The sequence below is a fragment of the Labrus bergylta genome, chromosome 5 (genome assembly GCF_963930695.1).
Source record: "Labrus bergylta chromosome 5, fLabBer1.1, whole genome shotgun sequence".
Lineage (NCBI taxonomy): Eukaryota > Metazoa > Chordata > Actinopteri > Labriformes > Labridae > Labrus > Labrus bergylta.
Window position 1 is genome coordinate 21,313,714 of NC_089199.1, and position 22,394 is coordinate 21,336,107.

At 38.2% G+C, this 22,394-nt stretch overlaps 1 protein-coding gene across 7 annotated transcripts in view; it reads right to left on the reverse strand.

The window, feature by feature from the left end:
* Positions 1-36: 36 nt before the first annotated feature.
* Positions 37-22,394, reverse strand: part of LOC109981748 (synaptotagmin-2) — a 38,248-nt gene continuing 15,890 nt past the window's right edge. For 5 of the 7 annotated variants that reach the window (XM_065955156.1, XM_020630686.3, XM_065955155.1 and 2 more), the window contains 8 exons: positions 14,333-14,567; positions 14,064-14,224; positions 11,876-12,010; positions 9,134-9,301; positions 7,809-7,976; positions 6,808-6,925; positions 6,109-6,242; positions 37-5,945 (listed from right to left, as the gene is read on the reverse strand). In XM_065955156.1, coding sequence (XP_065811228.1) covers positions 5,730-5,945; positions 6,109-6,242; positions 6,808-6,925; positions 7,809-7,976; positions 9,134-9,301; positions 11,876-12,010; positions 14,064-14,224; positions 14,333-14,543 — 1,311 coding nt within the window. In that variant the 5' untranslated portion in view covers positions 14,544-14,567 and the 3' untranslated portion in view covers positions 37-5,729. Of the gene's footprint in view, positions 5,946-6,108; positions 6,243-6,807; positions 6,926-7,808; positions 7,977-9,133; positions 9,302-11,875; positions 12,011-14,063; positions 14,225-14,332; positions 14,568-22,132; positions 22,288-22,394 lie in introns of those variants that run through there. The other 2 variants (XM_020630688.3, XM_020630689.2) reach the window with 2 other exon arrangements.

A 22,394-nucleotide genomic window follows, 5' to 3' on the forward strand; every position in this document is an offset into this window, starting at 1 on the left:
CATCTAACTTGACACACACATCACACAGGACCAGGCTACTTAAAATGCCTTTATTTCCTATGATAACACTTTGACAACACACAGACATGTCCTGACCACAGCCACTAGTTCGGTTCCCATGATTCATTCAGTTCCACATAAAATGAATACACAATTATTTTTGATTTTTTTGTTGCCCCACTTTTTTTTTGTTGCTGGAAAACATGGATTTTGTATGGAAAGTAATCATGCAGATCACAAAAAGGCACAACTATTGACACACCTAAAACAAGACTTGTACAATAAAGACTGTCAGGCATTTCCTTTGTCTATGTTGCCTATGGAGCAGGATAGTGATCAGGTCTTTGGAAGTTTTGTATCATGGCTATGTTCACATATGACGACTAAAGAGGAACCCTTATTGAAGCAGCAGGTTGGCAGTATTGCATTGCGAATAATGTTGCTTTGCACTGTTTGGGTCAGGATGGCTTAGGAAGACAGGGATTTTGTTGCCTGCATTGCAGAAAACTGACAGTCATATACTTCATTGACAGAACACCAAAGAACAGATACAGGCTCTATTTTTCCTATATGAAGATAAGAGGGAGGATAATAATGACCTCAGGGCAGGGTGACATTTAACATATTAAAGAAAATTATGTAATAAATCAAATCTGCACCACATTAGAGAATTGTTTCTTAAATTTCCAATGACATTTAAACATATGCTAATTTTTTCATACATGGCAACACAATGACAATTTTCTTTTATAAGTAACATGATTGATAAGAGTTTGACATTTCTTGAAAACTAACCTAAAAAAGTCATTAATTGGTGGAAATATTATGCTAATTTTAATGAAACCTTTCCTAAAATGTTACTCCCCTAAGCATGAAAAAGGCTTTAAATGCTAGCTAGCAGTAGCCTAAAGGGTTGTCACTGTTTTAGTGTGATTATTCTCACATTCAGCACTATTAGATAATGTATCAATTTCTAGGAAAAGTATCTCTCTTAGTTTTACTTTACTAAGTAAACACATAAATATACAGAATCATATAGCACTATGCTAGCTAGTTCAGGACTTTAAAACTGAAAGATGTGTCTGCTATCGATTCCTCTTGGTCAAACAGAGAGAGTAAATTACATCATTCTCTAAAAGATGGACTGTGATGGAGATATGAGTAATGTATCTCCATGTCCTGTTTTTTTTTTAATCGATAAAGTAACTCACAAACATGGCAACCATTTTCCTTTGACACTCTGTGTTGGAAACTATGCTGTTAAAGACCTACTGTTAACTGCTTATTTTAGGTTTGCAAATCATTCAGATTTAGGGCATGTTATGAAAACTTACATATTACTCAGCAAATTAAAAGACAAGTGATTGTACAGATCTGGAGGGTCCATATTTCAAGTTAACAACAACAACATTTATGATAACTCATAAGCTACATTTAGCTCATGTTAGCATTCAACCACTATCTGGCTAAAATGACTGATTGGTAGAGTCAAATGATACCATGGGACAAAGGTAAGTTAAGGTAAGTTCTTATGTATTTGTAGAGTGAACTAGCTAACAGTTATCTAACTTTATTGTTAGCTAGCTCATGGTAATATTAGCTAACATAGAGTCTAACCAAGACCTGTGTCTGTATTAACTTAAATTATCCAATACCTTGTTCAAACTTGAAATACGGCTTAATGTCTCTGTCAGATATTTAGTCTGAATTGTCTTTCCTTTGCTGACCACAAAACACGGGGAAATGAGTGTGCTGAATTTCCAACGTTAAATTAATTTCAAACTAATTTAATTTCATCAAATTATTTGTAATTCCATATTTCAGCAGTAGTAGTATAAAAGTATATGAGCTTTCACCCTCTGTGTGAAGTCACAGGAAAATGGCCTGTGTGGTAAAAAGTAAATGACATTGACATTAAAAAAAGGCAAAATGAAGTTCCCCACATCAGAAATGTTATGGTAGACACAGCATCAATATCTTAAAGCATGCACAAGTGAGACAACACAACAACCAGCTCATCTCATTGCAATTGATTGGTTAGACTGCAACCTCACTCATTGGGAGACATTTGTAATGAAAAGACGATTGATAGTTTAGCTGTGACTAAAGCTGCTGAAGAGCACCACATCAACTAAATGGTGTGATCATAACTCACAGAACTTATCCAGCAAAGACAAAACACAAATGACTATAATGAAATTAAATACCAAGGCTGCAAATAAGTGGCTTTCTTAATTTCTCATGTTAAAGGTTTAATTTGACAAGTGAGAGCAGGTTTATTTAAAAAGCAATAAGATGAGAAGGTAAAACTTAATGGAGTAAAGAACGAGGGGGGCTACAAGTCGATTCATTCTTCCAGTGTATCTGCGCGTAATAAACTATAGTATGACACCCGTCTGGCAGGAGTGAATGAAGGAAACACTTTAGGTACGCTGGGATAGAATTTCAAGGAGCTGGCACATTTTCACATTTTAGACATATAGACAGTTCACTGATCAGGGACTATGCAAGCAGAGAAGAACTATAATTACACGACTTGTAGCCCAAGCATACTATAACACTGGATTTATCACAGAGGACACATACAAACAGTGACAGGAAACCACACGACCATGCAGCATTATGGCAACGTAAGAGTTCTTTTTTTTCTTTTTTTACATAATGTTACACAAAGCACTCCTGCATTCATTTCAGGCAACAAAGAAACCTGTGACTCCAAACATGAAGAATCCAGACATACATTCAGTCTCATCCAGCAATAACACATACACAGTTTGCAGTCAGTGCATACTCTTTTTTTTTTTTTTTTTTTACTGTTTTATTATAAAAAAAGGACACAGAACACAAACACACATACACAATATAATCATGGTTTCTCTTTAAAACATGCTTCTATTTACATTATCTTTTAAAGACATGCTGTAGCTTATTCACAAAGGTTGCGCGATGCAGAATGTTAACAACAGGAAGAAGTAGTACTGTGAATGGACCAATCAGTGTGCGGCTGTTCATCCTCTTACATTGTAATTATTAATTGAGATGACTTTATGGCGTCCTGCGGAAGCAAAAAACGGCTTTTTCATTTTTGAATTTTTATCTGCAACTGTAAAATCTCATCCTGATATTTAATCACAATTTGGACCATAGAAATGAAGATACCACAAAAATGAAAGAATTTTATATTAAACATTAAAAATCACCTTTTTTGGATTCTCATTTTTGAGTTCCACTATCATGTAAAATAAAATCAGGAGGGAAAATCGAGCCTCGATAGTCTAATGTCTATCATCTAAACTTCTCTTTTAGAGGGTCATATTTCATATTAATGGTTGTGGGTGATCTTAACAAATATTTGACGTTTGAATTTGTTATTTTTTGTCTTTTAAAGTGTAGTAATTATGTATCTTTACTATATATAGCTCGTATATAAGGCTGCTTGTTGTTTGTCAGAAACTCCGTTAACTGTGCTGCTGCCTGTCTTGACCAGGACACTCTTGAAAAAAATAGATTTTTTTTTTTTTTAACTCAATGAGTTTTTCTTCCTGGTTAAATAAAAAATAACTAAATTATACGACTTAATTAAACCAATTTGATTACTTCAAAGTTAGCAAAATTATTTTAATTAGTTTTTAACTGATTAAACTGAATGTTTTGTGCACTATACTTTCTATTTTTTCTTCTGTTATAATGCTTTTTTTGTATTTAACTGCTGATTCTGATCTCTTTTATTCTGCAGGGCACATTGCTATGAGTGGTAGACACCTAATATTCAACACATTTTTTACCCTTTGTTAAAATTAGAATATTCAATACATTTTGTTTCACTCCTAGATGAGAATGTGAGGCTTTATTCATTCTTTTTATCAAATCAAAGTCTCTATGTCCCAATTTTTCTTTTTGTATATTTAGCTGAGCTCCTCCATTATAATTTCCACATTCCCAACGACTACAGCAAAGTCCTCCTTGGGTAAGAATGATCGGGACTCAATAAAATAACTCTGAGGGTTGCAGCTTGAACAGGTTATCCTACAACCTCAACTTTCAAGTAGAATTCTCATCTAAATCTCTGTATATGAATCAAGATCTGTATACTGAATTCAGGGTTGCTCCTAGAAAAATTAATATTATGTTTCAAGTTCAAGTGTTTCACTTGAATTAAACTTCAGAATGAGGTCTTGAGTTACTTTTAATGTTAAAATAATTTTGCCATCGTCTGCCTCCGTCCATCTACATTCCAACCGAGCGCAGTATGTCTGAGATGATGTTTGAACACCATCATGTTTGGCTCCTGCTTTACAAAGCTTGTGGCTGACGACTGAACGAGTCAAACCACATGAAATTCTATGAGGCATGATAATTGCTAGATTCTGCAGCTGTATTTGGTTCAAGCAAATGGTCCAAGATATGTTTATCGTATAATATGTTCGATGTAGCATTTGCCTTTACAAATATGCAATTGTTTACTTGAATTCCCGTCCTCTTAAAAAGTGCCGGCTACAACTTACAATTCAGATTGAATTTCTCTATAAAAACATTTTCTTTTTGACAGATATCCTGAATCTATTTCACAAGCGTTGAAGTGCACTGCAGCGTGTTCTGTAAACGACCTCATTGGAAAACAAAAGACAGACAATCCATTTCATGGGTATCGAAATCAAAATGCATCAGATGGCACTGTATTCAGGAAGCAACAGCAGGATTTAAAAGAAGCATAGTCATCGTGGGTCTGAACATCATTGGTTAGCCTTCCTAGGTAGCCTTACTTTGTCCTCTGACAGGTAAGGTTTTACATCCAAGTGGTCACACAGCTCAATACAGATCTCAAATGGCACATTCGCAGTGTCCCTGACTACTTTTGAATGATTTCAACTCAGCAAGTTCCCCTTTCAAAACACAACAATGAAGCTTAGTGTATTTCTCAAAGAGTCATATCAGGAAAGGCACCCTTGTTCTCCTGTCTTACATCAGATTCGTTTGAAGACACATGAATGCATTTTGTTCCTAAATGCATAGATGAAAACAGGCAACTTAAATAAAACAACTCTGTCATCCCTGCCAAGTGGTTTTCTGAATGTTTCTCCTTCTGAGTTAGTTTGCTTATAAAATGAGGATGATCATTAAAACAGATTTTTTTCTTTCAAATAAATTGCAACATGGATTGCAGCATTTAGTGACTTTTATCTCATTCACTCTCAGTTTCATCTTTTTTGCATTAATAGACTTAAACAGACTCTATGCAGGAAGTAACCCAACACTACGGTACTTTCTATTGCAAGTTATAGCACACTTAAAAGCAAGCTACAATACTGGGAATGGAGTATGCAGAGCAGTGGGGAGGTAAGTAACGCATGCTCTATAAACTAAACTAAACTAAAGCTTCATCTCCAGCATTGTCTTCACCTGGACTCTCATTCAGTTTCAGCACCCTTAAAATCAGTTTCTGAGTTTCGTCAAATGAAAGAAAGACTAAAAGTCGATCATTCATGAAGCAATCGCCCGATAACTCGATGCCACTCCTCCCAACATACAGTAATGTGTGAAATGTGATGTTTAAAATAGTTTCTTTTTGACTTAACCATGAATGATTGGGATTTCTAAGATGTCTCTTTTTTGCTGAGCAGGTTTCATGACGACTTGTCATTTGGTAAGTCATGGGTTTTCATGCAAAGTAGGGGCAGGGTTTGGGTTTGGGTTTCAGAGTTAGTGCATTAGCTGGTTGGTGGAGCATGTTACTTCTTTGCATTCAAGGATGCCAGCTGACCATCGATATCCTCCTCTGGCTGCAACGGATGCCACTGGGCAATGGGACGGCGGGGATTAGCCAACATGTCGGACCAGTGCTTCAGGCCGAGGCCGGACGCCTTACTGCCCACAAAGATCTTCCCGATGGCGTCATTCTTACCGATCTTATCGTAATCAAACACCGTGACTGCCACCAAGATTTTCTAAAAAACAAAACAGATCGTGATGTTTCTGTTGTTAAGTAACACAGTCAAAATACTTAAATTACTTAAAAAAACGTTTCTAAAGTGCAGAAACAACAGTTGGCTTTGCTCACAGCTACATGTATTATTAAGGATTCATACTGTTGTTTGATTTGTACTGTACCTGCATCTGTTCCAGGGGGATTTCAAAGCTGAAAGATTCATTATAATAAGGGTTCAAGGTGTTCTTCTTCACTGTAGTCTTCTTTTTCTTCAGGCGTTTACCCCCCTGCAGGAGCTGGATCTTAACATAAGGATCTGAAAAGGGCATCAATGTGATCATCAGCAATAGACATTATCCATCATGATTATTGTTATAAATCTTTCCCTGTTTCTTTTCTGCAATATTTAATTATTGTGTATCCCTTTCCTTCATTTTATTTTCTATACATCATTGACTAAAATATTTAGTGTGTTTTATTTTTTAATCTGGTCCCGCTGAAGTATGATGGTTAACCACATTTCCCAGGTGCACCTGCATGACACATCCCTGGCTCTATTTGAGGTCAACACAGGCTCTGGGATTCCCTTCAGTTCCAAATCTGCTCTTATAAAAGACAAAAGATTGTCTCTGTTATGAAATACTCAGAGTGAGCTTAAGTATGCAGAGTAGTCTTGTCTCTATCTTTTTTGTATTCGGCCTGTTTGATCAAAAGAACTGCCGCATTTTTCCCTCCTAAAATACAGCAACTTTTATTGTTTAGTCATGTCTTTTGAAACTAATTTAAAACCCGCTGGCATAGACAAACGTGACTTGAAGCCTAAACAATACAAAAGCACCAATTGCTAAAACTTGAAAACAGTGATATTTGCATTTCTTTACCAGATAATCCGCAGGCATCCATCTTCTTCAGGTTCTTTGCTTCCAGGATGCAGACGGTGAGTTTCCCGGCAGTGGGGACGTAACGGAGGGAGATGCAGATGTCTCCGAGTTTCTCAGGCTGAATGGTCAGCACAAAGAGGGGAGACAGAAATGACCATCACTCATGCTCATCAGAAAAACATTTTAGAGCATAACGATGGTCTTAAAGGAACAATGTGTGAAATTTACATATATCTTAGATAGCAGATATCAAGTATATCCTGTGTGAATGTGTCTCTGAGTCAGGGCTGTCTACAATGAGTGAGAAGTACGAGTCCCGTCAGCTGTATTGTTGTCAGAGCCGTGTTTACATCATGTTTACATGGACCGACAGCCTTGTGTATAAAGGTGTTTTAGTCAAGGACAAGAGAAAAGAAGAACACAGCCTACTCACTGTTTATTTGGAGGTCACATAAGTGTGTTTAGAGCTCGGTCATTCTGTGTCAATTTATGTGCAATTTGAAGCTACAAGCTAACTAAAGTGTGCTAACATTAGCCTGCTAATACAACAATACAGGTCATAGGCAAATGCAGCTGGAGCAAAGGACGATATTGACCTCTGCTTCTACTTAACGGTGTTTAATTATGGTGCGTTCTGATTGATTACTCCTTCGTGGTTGGAGGTGTGCTGCAGCAGGAGAGCGTTGGCTTCAGTGTGACAGATACATCTACTGGATCAAAAAGTCGCACATTCTTCCTTTAAATGAAACGCCCCCAGCTACTTTGTGTCTTGCACTTTTCTTTTGAGCTGATACTTTAAGTTGTTATCCTTGATTCGTATTAAATGATGTGTTTGAATTGAGACGAGTTCAAGGCTTAGAACCTTAAAGCCCCTGGAAGTAATGGTGCCTGCATTTTTTGCAGCCTTTTACAAAAACCTGTTTTAAAACCTATATCGATCAATGATTATAATAAATCATTCTTTAAAATCTGTATTTGTAAAGTGTGATTCTGAAAAGCACCTCTTCTTGATCTGCGCTCTCCAGATCCCGCCACTCCTCGATTGGTCGTGCGAGGTCGATGGTGTTCATGGCAATCTTCACCTCTCCAATGACGTCATGTTTGGAGAATCGATCGTAGTCAAAAACAGACATGCTCAAAGTCTTCCCACCCAGCTCCTCATAGGGCACCTGATGAACAGACAGCTTTGGTTTGAAATAACTTCTTAACTTTTCTTTACGTTAATATGACTGTATAAATAAAGTAAACCTTGAATTAGTTATGGAAAGAAATGAAGTGAACTCTTAATGTTAGAATACGTGTTAGTCAAGATGACTTTTGCAGCAGCAATGGAAAACCTGTGAATGAGTGAAAGCTTCAAATCTGAACAAACTAAATTGAGTTGAATTCAAATGAGGCAAATAGTTTCAGAAAAAAATGAAATTCAGCAGCTGGCTGTAAATTCCTCCAAAAAAGTCAATTTTGAATGCTCATGTCCTTTGCAGACACATGGTCAGACTTTTTAAAATGAATTAAAACTAGGGCTGTCAAACAATTTAAAAAAAGCTTTATTTATTCATTAACTAAAGTTAAACATCTAAAAAGAACAGTGGAAAAGTGAATTGTTTGATGTCATGAGGACGGTGGATATTACTTTTGACTCATCAACTGAGCTGCCTGAGTCGTTATTAAGTGAAATGAGACATTCAAATTTGCAGCAGTGTAATTTTTTCCGTCACTGTGAGTACAGGGAGACACTGCAGAGGCTGAACGGTGTGTGAAAGGGACAAAATAGCATTCAATGAATTGTGATTTAAAAAAATGAATGCATCAATTTCAGACCTTAATCTCGATTAGCCCAAATTTAAGCCTTTCCAGTCACAAAAGGAAAAAAAAAAGCATTCACAGTATAACACAACAAATAACTCTCCTGCTCTATTCAATAGGGAAAAGTTCTGTTCCTGTGTTTTTCTGCTGCTGCACATTTTCAGACAGACAGAGCTACCAGCTTGAGCCAGAGCCTTGTCAAGTCTCTGTGGATTTTATTAGCCAGGAAAGGAAGAGCAGCATGTACTTAAAGCTGCACAGACCAGTGAGTCCACACACTGTGACAAGACACAGCCAGTCCTATTACACCCACACAGTTTAAAGGACACACTGGCAGGGGTAAAGATGATTATTTGTGCAGCTCATGCAGCAAATTTGCTCACTATTATTCATAAATGTTTGATATCTTTCTGTTTACAGCTTCATCAATTCATACAAAAAGCACAGCAAGATGGAAATCAGGATGCAATCATCTTTTTGCACCAAAGTCTAAAGGCAATCACAAAGTGACAAGCCTTACCTTGAATACGAATGACTCATTGAAGACAGGGTTCAGTGTTTTCTTGTGGACTTTGGTGTCATACTTCTTCTTCTTCTCAGGTAGGAGCTGGACTTTAACGTAAGGGTCTGAGGTTCCACCTGAGTCCATGGACATGAGGTCGGCGGCTTGAAGGATGCCAACTGTGAGCTGTGTGTGGATGTAAGGGACAGAGAAGTCAAGGCAGAGTTTTAGACAACAAAATAAATTCTAAAGTTTGTCCGAATTTTTCATCTCTTTCAGGGTCACTGCAGTAGAGATGAGTTATATAACATCATCTGACAACTATAGCTTTGCAATCTATCACAGCAGACCTCCTGCTCAAATGGAAACATATTGAATGTCAGAAGGTTTTTTTCTGTGTCACTCGATCGTCACACTGTGATATATAAACATTTTCTCTAGATGTATCATTTAAGCAGTTGAGCGAGTAATACATGGATTTTCTTTTTGATTCAACAACCAAGCGTCATTAATTCATCTAATAAAAGAGTATGTCCATATGCCACTGAGAAAATTAATCATGGTGGGGAAAGTTTGATGAACGTGTTCTCTTTTCTCTGAGCCAGGGTTAGGGCAAAAAACTATTCATCATAAATATTTTTCTTGACTAGATTTAAGAACAAAAAAAAGGAATTCTGTTGAAGTTTAACCACAAAGCCTTTTTGTGCAGGAGGGTGGAGTTTGTTACCCTTGCTGGGCTAATGGTTTGTCTGTCTTGTTAGCTCTGTCCCAGCTAACAGTTAGCCTAGAGTGTCCGGCAAACATTTTCTCTGTGGTTAAATCAGTCCAACATAACCACTATCTTAGCTTTAACTGTCAGCTAACATTTTCTCTCTATTAGCTTTTGCAACACTTACAGTTAGCCTTGCTTGGACAGTGCTAGGCTATATCTGTAGTTAGTTTAGTATTCTTAGTAAATTCAGTAAACGTAAAAGAGGGATAGTCCCTATAGATAAAACATGTTTTCAACTAATCTTTTTTTTCCACAAATCTACTGACAAGAATGTACAGTAAGATTCATACTCTCCCAGCCCAACAACTCCCTCACCTACCAGCTCACCTAGAAATGCAAATAAACACATAATTATAGGGGGGTGTAGAGGGGGCACCAAATGGCATTTGCAGTTATGTGCCTTTTGCTGCATGTCATCCCCCACTCTCTCCTCCCAACATATCCTCTCTCTTTTCAGCTGCCCTTTCCAATAAAGGGAAAAAAGCCTCCAAAATAACTTTACATTACAATAAATTACTGTATACATTTTAGATTCATTCCAACACAAACCCAAATCTCCCGTATCAGCTCCAACAAAACTAAATGCAGGAGCCAGTTGTTTTAAGATCATTGAAGATAGATGTCTCAAAGAGGTGAAAAGAAGTGAGTTGGGCAGATCAACAAATCAGAAGTGTTAAGAAGAAAAAACGTGTGCATCCTGTGGTCAAATTATTGTTTACCCTGGTTTTAAAATGTTCCAAGCCAACTAAATGCTCTAATTTAAGCTGACTCTGCAACTCAGACCAAGATGAAGGCGCAAACACACTAAAAGCACTTTCACCAAAGACAGAGCGAGTTTGTGGAATGACATACATGATGAGTCCATCAGATCCAAGGTTACAGCTTCTAAGAGCTTTTGGACTCAGCAAGGAGCATATAAAGAAAGCAGTTTATGAACCAATGCTTCATCCTTCGGTTTTACGGGGCTCTGATTTGGTACTTTCCAGTCCAAAATGCAAATGAGACAAGAAGCCTTTTTATTATATAGACACAATGATGGGTACGAAAAACCCATACCAGAGATTAATCTCAATGCAGCATGGTTCACTGTGTCCAACATTTTTTAGTGAGGATGAGGTAGCACGCATGCCTGTCTCCAATACCAATGCCTTTGAATTGCCCCCTAGGGACGAATAAAGTTTTTTTAATTGAACTGAACTGAATTGAATACAACCCAATGTAGTTCAGCGCTTTCAATCACCGTCCTGAGCACTAAATCACCTTCGACATCGGCTGTTGATTGACGCTAAGCTTACAACACTCTCATTTAAAAGTAGTTCAACTTTTAAAACAGCGGCACACTCTCAAATTAAAATCCAGAAGGGAGACTTCTGAGATCAGCTTTGTCAACAACAATGACAGAGGAGAAGCTAGTCTGACTCGTCTTTTCTAGGGTTCAATATACAGGCCTAGAGCTGCTGCTAATGCCAGAACACGATTCATTTACATTGATTTCGTCTTTTTTTGGTGATCATTTTAAGCACATGGAGCTATCTAAAACACACCTAACGGACATTACAGAGGGAAGTAGAAGTCAGCTTTTGTAACCTAGCAACAAAGGGCAACAAAATAGTTTGTGGGCACTTTCTGTGGAATCAGGCCCTTATTCAGCAAGTAAGCTAATCGGTGCATTTTCCAAAAGTTTAGTTTAAATACTTCAAAATTATGAAACTCCATATATATATATATATATATATATATATATATATATATATATATATATATATATATATATATATATATATATATATATATATATATATATATATATATATATATATACCTCTATATGTATGGATGAAATAACACACTCTCTAAAATAGATTCTGTATGACAAATGTTTGGAACTTGTTTTTCAGATTTCAATTGGTTCTTCAGAAAATAGGCCAACTGATCTTTCTTCTCAAAGCTAAGCAATATGTGTAATGCATTTCAAAGTGACCACATACCTTTGTATTCTCAAAGTCATAATCAATAGAGTATTGCAGCTTCCCCAGTTTCTCTTCTTCTTTCTCCTCTTCCTCTTTTTCTTCCTCCGTCAGTCCGGTCTCTCCCTCGTCATCGTCCTCCTCATCCTGGAGTTTCTGTGGTGTGCAGATAACAAGACATACGCAGGTGTCAAAAGCTCAGGAGACCACTGCAGAAAAAAAGTGCTCCCACAACAGCCAGCATGCCACAGACACTGGAGCTCCTTTTTTTTTTTTTTACGTGGGAGATACATGTTTTGGTTACTGCTTACCTGCACAGCACCTGATGATAATAACTAGGGGTTTGTCTGTCATTGGTAACACATAAATACATATTTTTTGGGAATTCTGCACACCGACTCCAGTGTTTTTAGTTCAGTTCCTTCAACATGCTTGTGCACTAAAGTGACAGCCAGTCAGTCAGTAGAGGCTTTGCATGCTAGTACCACTAAGAGGGGCAATATGCATTCAAATGTTTACCAATTCAATCAGATTTTAGCATACATCTTCCCTTTTCAAAAGGGCTTTGATTTCACCTAATGACTAAGGAGATTAATGTTTTCATCCAATTCCCCCAAGGGACTAGCTAACGAAGAGCGAAGGCCACTGCATATTAAAATTATAAAAGCCAAATAGAACATAGTATCTGGTGAAAGGAGATGCCTTTCAGATAACCTAAAGCTTTTAGCAAGATTGCAATTGGTTGTTATATTACACCCTGCATTCAAACATTCATATTTCAAGATAAAATCCAATGCATGCCTTGTTTCACCTTTGAATTTATGAGGCGCCAGAAAAAAAATGCCTCCCTTTTTTTTTTTTGGCTCACAATTATTACAGTAAATGGTTCATGATTAAAGGGCACAGGCAGCTATTTGAATAATGTAGAGCTGCAGTTTTATTATTGTAGCGAAAGGTGACCTTGACTTTAAAAAGTCATCCATTGTCTCATCCAACCTCATTTTTGTAATTTTGCAAGTATTTGGCTCTCCATGCAGTTTTATCATCACAGTTTTCATGTCTCCCAAACAACCAACCATGCCCTTAATCACATGCACAGATTAATAGTGTTAAAAGTGTCTTGCATATCATCTCTTAGTCCAATACTTTGCATATTGGTGTTAAAGGTACATTGTCCCAGGAACAATGTGTTAGATGGTCAGACTCTCCTCTCTGGGGTTTATGGAGCACATCATAGCTTTCCATTGTAACATTCCCAAGCTGTCATAACAAAATTGAAAAAAATCAAACTCAAAATTGGGAGGGGCTTCAAAGTAAAAGAAAAAAGAGCAAAGGAAGCTACGACTTTCATTCCATGAAACCCCCTCTGCCCTGGGGGGGGGGTCAGAGAACATCACTGTGAGCTATCTACCTACCGTAGAGCATGAGTCCACCGGTCAAGAAACACGATGCACACACAAGACAGACACAACGCAGGGAACAAAAAGAAGGAGGAGAGCAGAGAGAGGAAGAGATTCAACTCACAAGACACCAAACACACTACAAAAAGAGGGGCAGTCAACACCACCACCACCACCACCACCACCACCGCCACAATCGTGATGAGTAATGACACACTTGTTTTCAGCTGGGGATAACACATTCACAATGTGGACACAGGTTATTGATCACTTTAATTAACCGTCACTGCAGTCATGGAGATCTATGGCGATGTTAGTTAGATTATTCCTTTAATGAATCACTGACTTTCCCAAGATTTATCCTCGGATTTACCATCCTTAGCTTTCAAATTTTCTCAGTAACTCTGGGGGGTCTCATACCTTCATTTATTTTCAAATGCATCTTTAAGTTCTCACAACTGGTTCCCACTTATGGTGCTCATTTTTCTTTGCCAACCTGTTTCAAAGTGTGTCATTTATCACCACGAGCCACAATGGAATATGTCACACATTAAAACAACCAACACAACAACATCAAATAAAAGCAGGGGGAAGAGAGCTCTCCTTGTGTCCTCTACAGCCTGGGCTACAAAAGCTGCTGGTAAAAGATCAAATGTGGTTAGCTAGAGACATATTTAACTGCAGCAGTTTTAATACACAGTAATACATGCTTTGGTAATTTAGTGATTGTGAAAAGAAGAGGCAAATCATCACTAAACACGATCTGTTAAAGTGTCTTTTCAGCATGTGTGGGGCAAAGTGCATCATACCTCACCACCCTGCATGTTCTTCATGTTAAAGCCATCCTTGCCCTTCTTCCCTTTCTTATTCTTCTTCTTCTTGCAGCAGCATTTTTTGATTATGCAGAAGCAGCACGTAAGGATGAGCAGTGCAGCCACTACAGCAATGGCAATCAGAGCCCAGGGAGGCACTGTGTGTTCCAGAAAACAGAGGGAAATGGAGATTTGATTGTCGCTTAGGAGTTTCTCACAAGTACACATCTCAGAAGAAAGAGAGGATAAACTGAACCATTACTCACATGGGATTTTATCAATTTCATTCAAGAATTTGCTCTTGATCTCCTCAAACATGTCATTCTTATTGATCTCTGTGTTGTTGGACCCAGAGATGTCCGGGGCAGATGTTGAGATGAAAGCTGGGGGGACAGTGGGAGCCATGGTCGCGGTGGTGGCACCTGTGGGCTCGGCCGCCTTCACAGCCTGTGGTGTTCTGAACAAGTTGAACTTCATTGTCAAAGACTAGGTGCAGCGTCCCTGAAGCACAGACAGATCAAACAAAAAGAGAGGATAAGACATGCTAAGTGTCATGAACTCTATGGTGAAACTGGAAAAAAAGTACTGGGAGAAAAATGTAATCTTCATTAATTCATACACTTTATCCTCGTAACCCAGGGCGCTCACTGCAAGGCGCCTACTGCCAATGATTCATTCTTCAGCTAAATAACAGAAACTGGATTTCAGAGCAGGACATGGGGGTGGAGATAAGTTAAGTTGACAAAATCAGAAAAAGGTTGTTGCTTGGTGCCTTTAATCTATTTTTCTAAAGGCGGACGGATAATATATTAATAATAATAATAATAATATATTAATAAGGTAATATAGCAATAGACCAGTAACAACTCCCTTTGATACTAGCATCTTAATCATAAGCTAATTCAAAATATTAATTTTTAATTTAGTACAAATTACAACTAGAATTAGTTATCCTCTTACCCTTCTGAGTAACTTGACCAACACTGATAATAGACTAAAACAATAATGAAGATTTAAAAGTGAGTCACCAACAACAATTTGAAAAACTGATTACATTTTAACCAAACCATTAACAATCACAAAGAAGACTAAGTATGCCAAGTTGGTAAAACCAGTCTAGCTTCTATAAGCTCGGGCTCTGGTTGTTTGGTATCCTCACAGTGAAAGACTCCCTGAATAATAATGTGTTAAGCTGTTTATGAGCCTTGAGGTGAGTTCAGACATAAAATGAATTTTGAAGGCTAAAATTGCTCACAAAGTTGCTGGGAAAATGCATGTGGGTGTCGTTTACTGTGGTTAAAGCAAACCAAGGCATTATTTATCTGCTGTGTGGATCGTGTTTTAACTTGAACATAAGGCACAGGTTATTGCAGAGCTTTATGAATCTACTTCTTGCTCATACAGAGAAAACAGAAAAAGGAGACCCGAGAGAAATAACATAAAGAACTGGAGTTCCTGGTGAGTTCTGGGATCAGTCATTGTATGAGCTGAACTCAAGCTCACAGTTAAGACACAGTTGTAGCATTATTAGCTAGCTTTTGGACAGTTTTTGCTTAGTACATTGGATACCTGCGGTCAAATCTACACTGACACATAAACACTCCGGCTGCCATATCGGACAAATGTTGTAAGGCAAAATATACACATTTAAAGGTATCGATGGGTGAGGCTGGCTTTAAAATCCTGTTATAATCTTTACACAAGGCTAACCTAACCTCCTCCCCTACCCAAATATGAATTAAAGATATAAAACATGACATTTTTTAAATTGATATAGCAGATATAAAGTATATGTTCTGACTAAATATGTTGTTGAGTAATGTGTATCGAAAAAAAGGAGTGAAACTTATTTTGGCTTATTGTTCTCAGCTCTGTGTTTACATTGACAAGATGGCGCTTCATTCAGCTAGTTTATGTTTCATCAGGGGCTCAAAAATGTTTTCACATGAACCCCTCCCTCTCCAACCGTTAGCCCTGCCACCACTCAAGGACGTTGTTTTTTCGAGACATAATGGAGGACTGTTGACACAATAATGCAATTTAAGGAGAACCAACAGACTTTCTGAATTGAAAAATACTTTGTTTGGTCTAAAATACTTCAAATAAATAAAAACTGAATCAACTTTGGGCTGCATATGTGAATGGAGATCAGTGCTCCAAACGGCTGAACTCAGTCAGAACTCTGAAAGGGGTGGTAGGAGGGAAAGCGGTGAGCTGAGGGGGTTTTGTTTTGGTCTGAGAGACTGGTGCCAACAAGCCTTTTCCTCAAATTGTCTCTAAACTGTGCTGTCAAGCAAAAGTGCCAAGTAGTACAAAACAGATGAATCAGTGAGTTTATTCTGTCCTCACGAGTGCGTTTCTGAGCAAGGCTAGACAGATAGCGAACAAAAACTCCAATAAAACTGTTTTCTTGAACAAAGTGGCTTTTCTGTAAAACTGAAAATACAGTACAAATATTGTGTCAATATACTGCACATGTAAAGCATACACACATTAAATGAAACTGTAAATAGTTAAATGTATTATGTACATTAATAGCTTGAGATGAAAACATGAATTAAACTACTCTTGAAATCCTTATGAATTGTAACCCCATGTATTCACATGTAACATTGCTGTATAACATTCTTGCACACATTTCTTCAGCAGCTAAACAACTCCGGAAAATGTTAGTACTCTGTAGCAGAGGTGGGACAAAGTCATTGCTTTGCAAGTCACATGTAAGTCTCAAGTCTTTGGTCTCAAGTCCCGAGTCAAGTCCCAAGTAAAGACTGGCAAGTCCCAAGTTGAGTCAACAATCCTAACCTTTGAATTTCGAGTCCTAAACAAGTCAATAGCTCTCTTCACCAAATTAAATGCCATTTTCAGAGAGTAGTAATTTGTTGCAGTTACACAAATCATGATTGCTTATATGGTTTTATTTAGCGTACTTCTTAAAATAAAATAACAGTACCAGTGCGACTGACTCTGTTTTGTTTATTTTTCCTAAATTCTGTTTTTTTCCATTTTTATTTGACTGAATTCTGTGTTTGACGGTGTGTTCCATTGGATCAGATCACTGATTTGGGTCATTTTATTAGATCATGTCAGGAAATTGAGACATTTTTAAATATAAATTAGTTCGCCTTTACTTATTTCTTAAAAGGTAGTATGCCCAGGCCACCCTTGTTCCCCCTTTTTTTAGTGTGTGTGAAGATGTTCCCAGACTACAGCAGGCAGTGAGATAACAGCCTACCAATTTTAAGGCGCTGACTGTTGATAAATACAGTATGCAGACACGGTGAGAGAGACCGGGGAATAGTTGAAATGGCCGTTTGACCGGATTAAGTCCATACAGATCATGGACTGTGTTGCGCTAAAAGTAAATAGGTGCGCGCGATGGCTGGCGTTCCGGTGTGTGTGTGTGTGTGTGTGTGTGTGTGTGTGTGTGTGTGTGTGTGTGTGTGTGTGTGTGTGTGTGTGTGTGTGTGTGTTGTGTGTGTGTGTGTTTGTGTGATGCATGCGTGTGTGTGCGTGTGAGTGTGTGTGCATGAGCGTGTGTGTTTGTGTATGTATGTGTCAGCTCGTGCCTGCAACATGCAAACAGATGAGGAGCAGCAGCGAGAAGCTGCAGGTACACCAAACTCCTCATATATTTTATAAGAACACTTGGTAGAAAAACGTATGGTTTTTTAAAAAGTCACACTCATATTGAGGCAAATCCCACGATATTCTGTACACAGTTAATTATATTTTCATTGTAAAACTCTGTGATTCCGTCCATGTTTTGCACATAGCGGAAATTATATATGGGACCTAAAATAACATTAAAACTATTTTTTTCAAGTCATTAGGCTCAAGTCCAAGTGAAGTCACGAGTCATTGGTGTTGCAGTCCAAGTCGAGTTGCAAGTCTTTCATGATTTTGTCAAGTCGAGTCCAAAGTCATCAAATCTGTGACTCGAGTCCGACTCAAGTCCAAGTCATGTGACTGGAGTCCACACCTCTGCTCTGTAGTACACATACAACATGACACAATGCTTCAATGTTAGCTATTTAGCGGTTAGCAAAACAGATCTCTGTGTTTACTCACAACTGGAGGCTTAATGTAATCTTCATAAACAGAAATATCTCTTCTTAAAAATGCATTCAAACAATATATGACATGTTACTTAGGGACATATCAACTCCAAGGTTTAAACGTATGGAGATCACTGAGCTGCATGCACACTGTAGTCTGCTCTTTGTGTAAATGAAACTAAACTGAGGGTGAAAATGAAACTTAAAAGGGTCATATTATGCTTTTTCTGGTTTTATATGCTCGTTAGTGTGTTTTTCATGTGTCATGTGCATGTTTAGGCACATCTATGTGCAAAAATTCAAAGTCCGCGTAAACACGGCTTACCCTACGTCCTCCTGATAGCTGTTACATTAGCTGCATGTAACGCTCGGTTCTAGCCCCCCTCAATAAAAATTTGCCAGTGTGACGTCTTGTCAGTGTGACGTCACTGATCTAAGTCCATTGGCTCGTTGTGGCAAGCCCAGCAGCTCATGTTGCACGCCCATTAACTTCTGTAGCACGGCCACGATATGCCATAGCCTGCGGTAGCACAGTAGTGCTAAGGTGCTAATGTTTTTGCTCCCCTCGGAGCCAAAGTGGCTGCATTCCCAATATGGTAAAGGGGGCGTGACATTTCCGAGAGCCGTGCTGAGCGACTGGGGACTCTGAACGTGGGCACTTCAGAGCCTTAGAGAGAGAGTCAGAAGCGAGCCGGTGCATGGAGCAGCAGTACATGAAAACAGACACTTTTTTCGAACTTTAGCTATTGTGAACATACTTTAGTAGGTACATAGATTAAATATACGAACCCCAAAAAGGGCATAACATGACCTCTTTAAGAAAACACAAGCGATACACAAAGTGTCCACCAGGGCGGAAAAATGCCAGTAAGGCTGGTTATACAGGAATCAGAATAGAGTTGTTGCACATCTACTTAAATACTTTCTTTTCTTCTTTTCCTGGTTTTTTGCTGCTATATTGTTACTGACTAATAGATTAAGATGATCCTATTAGTTTGACAGATGATGCGATCAAGAGCTGCAGTGGAATAACTCAGCTCTGTGAAAGGTAGATTAATGTCAAAGTGTGGGAGTAATCATAACAGCAGTATTTATTGTGGGTGAAGAATTAAACTAAAAACTGTTTCGTAAAATCCTCTCCTGAGAAATCCTCAAAGATACAAAAGCCATGAAAGGAAAATAAAGTAATTCATTACGCCGATGATGTGAGAATTTACTGTCAGAGTGAAGAATGAGTAGAAACTGAAGTGAGTACCCCCCATCCTTTTTTTGAACACAGTTATCTACTAGAACTATAGTGTTAGAGAGGATGACCTGCATCTGTACAGGAAGGGAGGCAGACAGCTCAACTGTTAAAGAAATAATAAAAACAATCAATAACTCCAAAGCTTGATTCTTGATTCTCGGTGTGTTTAGTAAGACAATATAGCTAGGAAACAGCTAGCTGAGGTTAGCATAAAGACTGGGGAGAATTACTTGCCGTAAAAGACACCTATAAATTCACTTGTGCATTTAAATAGAGAGCACTGGAGAAGCTAATTGTATTGTTAAATTTGGACAGAGTAAGCTAAGCCAACAGCCTCCTGACAGTATATGTTTACAGTACAAAAAGAATAATTTCTCACCTCACTTTCAGCAAGAATTAAAGCAAGTATCCCAAAAATCTCTTAACTGCAAATTCTGGGCCCAGACTGCACATCCGTGAATAAGGATTTGTAATCAGTGTCAATGGATTTACAAATGTTTTTTTTTTCTTATATGAGCCTTGCAAGGGCTTCTTATAAATACATGTAAAGTTCAGAGATTTTTTTGTACAACACCATTGTTTTGCTCCAGGCGAAATCAGCCCCCGAGCAGATGTACAAGGACGCATTAAGATTAAATTCAGGTGTCTTTTCATGTTGGTTCACCTTTTAATCTTATTGAAAGTCAATCCAATGCAAACAGCTGACACAATCAATTTCTTTCACAGCCTCAACTGACCAAGTTTTGTCTATCCTAACTTTTTTTTTTTTTTTTATCTATGCAGAAGTAGGCTATGAGTGACCAGCACACTGTTTGGATTTCCTGCTGAGAAGGAAGGTGTTGTAGCTCTGGTGTTAATGAGGCTCCATGTTGTTGCACAAAGCAGAGAAAAGCTGCAAATAATTGGACACATTTGACAACTGTAGCATGGACTCTGTTTGGATTAAATTAGAATTCAGTGAGTTATAATCTGGTGTAGTGAATGAGAAATGCCTCTCTTTGTTGTTTTATATTAGATTACATAAGCAGAGAGTAGCATTGCACTAATTAGACATTAAGAGCAAAGGCCATTTAGTGATTCAGATTTGGCATCGAGAATGATGTTACTGCAGTGTCATACATATCTGTGGGCAGATAATATGATATTTCAGTACTGAACTGGACACTGTCTTTATGCTTCCATGCCTCCACCAGCTCAACATGATACCTAAGAATAATTGGCAACTTTACAACTGTTGACTGGTTCTGCAGCCAGCGCATCACCATGACTTTTTGTTGGTTTGTTTGTTCTTGCTCCAGGGGGAAGAATTCAAACGAGGACAGTTGTTTGACAGAAAGGGCCGTGAAATGTTTTCATCATTTGTAGCTTAACATACTGCTGTAACAACTAAGCAAGTGTGTAGTTAGACAGGCATGTAACGTACAAACATAGAAAATGAAAAATCTATAAAACAATCAGCATGAATAAATAATAATAATAAAAAAAGTATAAATATGTCTGAGTCTTGTCTTTTACAGATTTCAAATGTTAAGAGCACCTCAGTTTTATTTCTCTCTGGTAGCACAAATTAAAATGATTTTTCACGGTTTTTAATGTAAGAAATGTCCATGCATTGATTATTAAGCAGAGGCAAAAGCTACAATTTCCCAATCATACATATGAGTTTACATGCCAATTTAGGATGATATGCATTGAGTTTTACGCCATAAGGACTTTCTGAAAATCTGGATAGGCACAGAGTGCATGTGAGGATATCTGTATCATAAAATCACAGATAACCAGCAGACCTCAGAGTCCCCATCAGCACTCATGATGTAACCACATCTCCTTTGACTCACAGGAAACAGATCAATAAGTATTGCATTCCAACATCAGTATTTCAGGGAGGACTACTCTTGCCTTAGGGTAAAGAATGTGTGGTCAGATGTGGCCGGCTTACGCACAGTACAGTATAGGAAAGAGATTGGAGGCCTGTCTGCTGTGGGCCTGCAGAATATTGTTGCTAAGCAATCCTGATAGTGTCCATCAGTGGACCAGAATTTCCCAGAACCAGACTATAGCTGAGGTGACCATCCAATCAAATAAGAAATTGGCTGAAGGCCAGTGTCAAGTCATTGCCTGCATGAGCAGCGGGTATGGGCATGAAATGCATGCTGACTGCTCTCCCCTGCTGTGATGTATCATGGTTATGATTAAGGTTTAAGCTGCAACAGCTCCCAAAAAATACAACTTTATGCATATAATTTAACTTTAAGACTGTACAAGAAATATGAACAGCAAATTAAACATGAAATACACAGAAAATGCAGGAAAATTACAGTGCTCCTGATTTGACTCAGGGACATATGAGAACTCCAACTTCCCTAACTGAGCTTCTATTTGCAGTCAAATGATTGGTGATCATTTAGTTGGAAGAATCCAAAGTACTTCAAAACACCTTTATAAGCCTCCCTATTTGTTTTAGCCTTGTGTTTACCTTAATGCCATTAGCACTCAGTCCTTATCTGCCTGTGATTTCTGCAGCTCATCACTGGCCAGCATCACTCAACAAGAAAAAAAAAAGGCAGTGACACATCCTTGTTCTCAAGGATATTCAGGTATAAAAGAATAGCACCACATTGTAATAGTTCATCGTGACTCACTTAGTTTAAAAATGCAGAAAAGATTCTCTGAGAAAGCAAACTACTAGTTGTACGTTTTAATTTCAATCTAAGCCGCATAACTGCATCTTCATTTATAAAAGATCTTCAAACAAGACTCACCGGTCAGATGTGGTATTCCTCTTTGCGAGGAGGCCCATCCAATATCAATAACTGTACGGGCTTCAGTCCCTCAGAGCTGTGGCAACATAGTCTGATCGCTCCCATAAGCAGAGACTGCAGTCTCCTCTCACTTCTCTCCACTGCAGCACTACACCCCTCCTCCTCCTCCTCCTCCTCCTATTCTAGTGCTCACCATCTCCCCCGTTTTCCACACACACACCTCCCTACTCCCACAATGTACTCACGCACACAGCCTCTTTAC